General features: G+C 41.8%; 1 protein-coding gene across 1 annotated transcript in view; it reads right to left on the bottom strand.

Annotated features, from left to right (window-relative positions):
• The window catches only part of P3H4 (prolyl 3-hydroxylase family member 4 (non-enzymatic)), a 27,777-nt gene extending 25,323 nt beyond the window's left edge, over positions 1 to 2,454 (bottom strand). The window contains exons 1-2 of the mRNA XM_029287362.1: positions 2,190 to 2,454; positions 1,852 to 2,090 (exon numbers count right to left, since the gene is read on the bottom strand). Of these exons, the coding sequence (XP_029143195.1) occupies positions 1,852 to 2,090; positions 2,190 to 2,454 (504 nt within the window). The remainder of the gene's footprint in view (positions 1 to 1,851; positions 2,091 to 2,189) is intronic.
• Between the last annotated feature and the right edge of the window lie 3,546 nt (positions 2,455 to 6,000).

Here is a 6,000-nt window from a genome sequence, read left to right as displayed (position 1 = left end):
GGAGGGAGGGGGGAAAGCGGGAGGGAGGGAGAAGAAAACTGAAAAGACCAGTAACTTCTGGTCCCTCCAGATTTAAAGAGTCAGAGCTCTTCAAAACCACTTGAACTCAGAAGGTACCATGATGGAAAAGAGCAAGGGGGAAAAGAAGAAAGCACCTATTTTGATTGGCAAATTAAGCTACACAAGAAGCTAGAAAGAGACAAGAATAAAATGACTGCTTCACAGAGCCAAAGGAAAGGGCTTCAAACCCAACAAGGAAAATAGCCTGGGCTGACATAAGCATGACACCTCTGCTCCCCACCCCCTTGCAGATCCTCAATTCCAGCGAAGTTTTCAGTTTCATTTGGAAAGCATGCTGGAAAGGCTGTTCAATATGGAAGATGTACATACTTCATGATCATCCCTCCATAAAACATGTATTTTGAAAGGGTCACGGACTTTGAAGCGATTTAAGTGAGGAAAAATGTATTATGTATGCTAAGAGTAAGCTCAGACTCTGGCTTCTCTAATGGCTGCCGAACAGGCTGATTAATATGGAATAATGTACTATATTTATATGCAGACTTTTGTGCACTGACAACAGAGCACTGTTAAGTCAGAGTAACCCTGAGCCTCCTGGAGTTCACATTTTTTCTTTCTTTTTTAAATATTATTTATTATTTTATCATAAAAAATAAAATACAAAACAGTAAAACAAACAAACAAGATGAAACAAAACAAAAGCATACATTCAACCCTAATAAGAACAAAAAAAGAAAAAAAAATAGGAAGAAAAATTGATCACTGCTTTTTCTTTTCTTTCAGCACCCAGCCAGGGTGGATCCCACATGTTAAATGGAGTTCACGTTTTTTCTGATCACTTTGCCCAAATCAGAATTACTGCATTATTTTTTTTAAAGAGGTAAGAACTGGTTTAACACATCAGCTTTATTTTTCACAGTTTTTCACATTTGCAGCATCTCCATGATCATGTGATCAAAATTCAGATGCTTGGAAATTGGTTCAAATATATAACCGTTTCTGTGTCCCAAGGTCATGTGATCCTCTTTTACAACCTTCTGACTGTCAATGGGGAAGCCAGATTCATTTACCAACCATGTTACTAATTTACCAACTGCAGTGATTCACTTAACAGTGTGGCAAGGAAAATCATAAAATGGAGCAAAACTCATTTAACTGTCCCACTTAACAACAGAAATTTTGGGTGCAACTGTGGCTGTAAGTCGAGGACTATCTGTAGTCACTCAATAAGATAGAAAATGGAGAACTTCAGGAGAACTTCTATCTATTCTTAAATGACCCTAGTGCAGCAATCCTCACTTAACAAGTGCCTCTCTTAGCAATTATTTGAATTAAGATGATGTTGAAAAAGTACCATTATGACTGGCCTTCACATTTATGACTCTCTTAGCATTCCCACAGTCACATGGTGGAGATTTGGGTGCTTTGTAACCAGAAAGATTTTCACTCATGGCAGCTTTCTGCAGTCCCATCACTGCCACTTGCACACCTTACAGCCATCTTCTGACAACTGGAGTCAATGGAGAAGCCAGCAGTAAAATTGCAAGTCGCCATCATCAGATGTCATGCTTAAGGAGGACAAGGTCCTAAGCCCATGACGGCCACGTGGTGTCTTAATGATTACGTTGCTTAGTTACGAAGTTGCCTGTTCCAATTATGGTCGTTAAGCTAGAGCTACTTGCACTGAAACTAAATGCCAAAGCATCTATTAAGCTCCGCCTACGGTATCATCAAGAACTAAGCAAATGCCTCATTGGAACCGTCCATACTTATTACAATGCTTCTGCATGCGCGTGCCGGAGCGCGCGCCCTACCTGATCCCACGCTCACCTTGAAAAGCGCGTAGTGAAGGTACTGGTAAGGAGTGCGCCGCTGAAAGTCTCGCAAAGTCTCGGTCGGCGGGTAGGTGAGCTGAAAGACAGGAAGATAGCCCTTACATCTCCGCAGGCAGGAGGCGCGCTGGAGGACGAGCCCGAAGAATTCCATCTCCTGGTCCTGGAGCCACTCGCCGGGCGTTCCCCCTGAAGCATTTACGCCGCATCCCGCGCTGTCTTGTGAATCTGCAAGCTCTGCAAGTGAATCGCCTTTCAGAAGCTCCGAAGGCGACGGGCTGTTCCACGCGCCCTTTGCAAGTTCTGCAAAAAGTGGGCCGGCGTCTAACTTTTCGCTCCCCGCGCATTCCTTATGGCAGTGCGCCTCGCTGTCTTGAAGCAAGCGGTGAAGGCGCAAACTCGCCTCCAAGTAGCGGATGCTCTCCCTCCAGTTCTCGCCCTCGTACTGCTCTAACGCATAGGCGTATGCGCTCTGCAGAGGCATCAGCTCAGCTTCTGGAAAGCCGCGGAAGCTATATTTTTCGTATTGCGCGCCGACTGTAGGCGCCGACGCTATTAAGAGTAGGAGAGGCAGCAGGAACCCCCATCGTCTCCGCTCCATGCCGTCCCTGCGGCCGGCGACTCTGTTCCTCTGACCAGACCAGCTATTTGGAGGCCCATCAGGAGTCTCTGGGAAGCAGGGGGAAGGCAGACGGGACAAACCCATTTGGATTCCGCAGGGTCTTAAGCGCGCTCTCATATAGTTCCTACGCTAAAAGAGGGGCCCGCTTCCAGTAATTCTTTCCTTTTAAAGGTGAAAAACGTCTGGTGTGTTTGTTTTTAATTCCATGAGTAAAACGAGGCAGGAAAAATGTGGTGATTGTTTGGCTTCATTATGAGCCAAACCAAAGTGCACTTTAGTCCCAAATGCACAAAACAAAAAACCAACTTTCTTCAGGCTTCAGGGAAAACACACAAAATGTGTGAAATATCTATCACTTTTTCCAAAAAATCAAAATAAGATAGAACAGTTAAAATAAATATAAAACTGAAGCAAGTCAGCTGTAAAATAGAAACAATGACAGAGAACAAGATGAAAGTCAATATTCCCAGAAGTCTGAAGATGTACACTTGAACCATCTTTAAGTATGTTAGATTATAATAAGTCAATTGGCAATGCAGATTGGGAATGATAAGAGATTCTAGGCTGATACATGATTAGTCAGACAAGTCATTCTTTTTCAGTTTCTTCTTTTTTCTGAATGGGCATCCAACCATGTCTCTGCTTCAATTATGCTTTTGAGAATTCAAGATGGACTTGCCAGAAGCAAAATATATTTTTAATACAACACAGATTGAAGAGTCACAGGAGAACATAAGAAAAAGACAATTTTAAATAATTCTTGTATGCTTCATAAACTTTACAATGTAACTTTTGAAATAAATTGTCATATAAATATATTTTTGCAAATATCTTAAATTACAAATTGTAAATCAGCATACATAATATTTTCAAGTGGTATTCTCTCGTTGTGGAGCTAATTTAGCATAACTATCCTGGCATAAAACAAAAAAAATTCCAGATGTAAAGACCAAAGTTTGAGTAGTTATATGCATAGCCAACTTCTCTTATTTAAAGCAATGCAAATTCTATTGTTTCACTTTGACTTAAAAGTAATAAAAAACAGTTTCTGGCATTACTAAACCAACACAAGTAAAATCAAAACATGTGGGTGAGAGTGGATATATTGGATAACTACAACATATGAATTTACATGCCTTCTATAAGCTGTTAAAATTGGCCTAACAAATCTATCTTAACCATATAATGGCACACGCAAAGTAAAATAGGTGCATACCATTCAGACCTCCTTCATGGATTACTGTCTTGTCGTGGCGAAGGGGCTTGCATAACTCAATGAAGCTATGAGCTATGCCGTGCAGGGCCACCCAAGACGGACAGGTCATAGCAGAGAGTTCTGACAAAATGTGATCCACTGAAGAAGGAAAAGGCAACCCACTCCAGTATCTTTGCCATGAAAACTCCATGGACAGTACCAAAAGGCAAAAAGATATGACGCTGGAAGATGAGCCCCTCAGGTCGGAAGGTGTCCAATATGCTACTGGGGAAGAGCAGAGGGCTAGTACTAGTAGCACCAGAAAGAGTGAAGTGACTGGGCCAAAGCTGAAAGGATGCTCAGCTGTGGATGCATCTGGTGGTGAAAGGAAAGTCCAATGCTGTAAAGATCTTTTCTGCATAGGAACCTGGAATGTAAGATCCATGAATCAAGGCAAGCTGGAAATGGTCAAACAAGAGATGACAAGACTGAACATCGACATCTTAGGAATCAGCGAACTAAAATGGACAGGAATGGGTGAATTTAATTCAGAGGACCAGGTATACTACTGCGGGCAAGAATCTCTCAGAAGAATTGAAGTATCCTTCATAGTCAATAAAAAAATAGGAAAAGCAATACTGGGATACAATGCCCAAAATGACAGAATAATCTCAGTGTGAATCCAAGCAAACCATTCAATATCACAGTAGTCCAAGTCTATGCCCCAACAACTGGTGCTGAAGAGGATGAAATTGACCGGTTCTATGAAGCCCTACAGCACCTTATAGAATCAACACCAAAAAATGATGTCCTTATCATCATGGGGGATTGGAATACTAAAGTAGGAAGCCAAAAGATAACTGGAATAACAGGCAAGTTTGGCCTTGGAGTACAAAATGAAGCAGGGCACAGGCTGATAGAATTTTGTCAAGAGAATACGATGGTCATAGCAAACACTTTTTTCCAACAACCCAAGAGACGGCTCTACACATGGACATCACCAGACAGTCAACACAGAAATCAGATTGACCGTTTGCTCTGCAGCCAAAGATGGAAAAGCTCTATACAGTCAGTAAAAACAAGACCAGGAGCTGACTGTGGCTCAAATCATGAGCTTCTCATTGCAAAATTTGGGCTTAAATTGAAGAAAGTACGGAAAAACACTAGGCCTCTCAAGTATGAACTAAATATACAGTAGAGGTGACAAATAGATTTAAGGAATTAGATCTGATAGACAGAGTGCCTGAAGAACTATGGACGGAGGTTTGCAACATTGTACAAGAGGTAGCAACTAAAACCATCCCAAAGAAAAAGAAATGCAAGAAAGCAAAATGGCTGTCTGAGGAAGCTTACGTTTATCGACTCCTTTCTTCCCTTCGCTTTCCGTTCCCTCTTTCTCTTTCTATGTGGGTTAACTTACGTCTTAAGGTCTCTTATCGATCTTCTCTATTCTTACGGGAGAATTTTGAACAGTGCAAAGAAATAGAAGAAAACAATAGAATAGGGAGAACCAGAGATCTCTTCAAGAAAATTGGAGATATGAAGGGAACATTTCATACAAAGATGGGCATGATAAAGGACCAAAATGGCAGGGACCTAGCAGAGACAGAAGAGATTAAGAAAAGGTGGCAAAATTACACAGAAGAACTATACAAGAACGAGCTTAGTGTTCCTGATAACCACGATGGGGTGGTCACTGACCTCAAGCCAGACATCCTAGAATATGAAGTGAAATGGGCCTTAGGAAAGCTGAACAACAACAAAGCTAGTGGAGGTGACAGTATTCCAGCTGAACTATTCAAAATCTTAAAAGACGATGCAGTAAAAGTGCTACACTTAATTTGCCAGCAAATTTGGAAAACTCAACAGTGGCCACAGGATTGGAAAAGGTCAGTTTACATTCCAATTACAAAGAAAGGGCAATGCCAAAGAATGTTCAAACTATCACACCATTGCACTCATTTCACATGCAAGTAAAGTTATGCTTAAAATCCTACAAGCTAGACTCCAGCAGTATGTGGATCGAGAACTTCCAGAAGTACAGGCAGGATTTCAATTTGCTGCTGGGGGGAAAGCTATGGCAAATCTAGACAGCATACTAAAAAGCAGAGACACCACCCTGCCAACAAAAGTACATATAGTCAAGGCCATGGTTTTCCCAGTTGCAATGTATGGCTGTGAAAGTTGGACCATAAGAAAGGCTGAGTGCAAAAGAATTGAGGTCTTTGAACTATGGTGCTGGAGAAGACTCCTGCGAGTCCCCTGGACTGGAAGGCGATCAAACCGGTCAATCCTAGAAGAGATCAACCCTGACTGCTCTTTAGAAGGCC

This window comes from Protobothrops mucrosquamatus, unplaced genomic scaffold (assembly GCF_001527695.2).
Source record: "Protobothrops mucrosquamatus isolate PMUCROS unplaced genomic scaffold, P.Mucros_1.0 scaffold1, whole genome shotgun sequence".
NCBI classification, from domain to species: domain Eukaryota; kingdom Metazoa; phylum Chordata; class Lepidosauria; order Squamata; family Viperidae; genus Protobothrops; species Protobothrops mucrosquamatus.
Note: the sequence above shows the minus strand (reverse complement) of the source record. Positions and strands in the feature narration are given on the sequence as shown.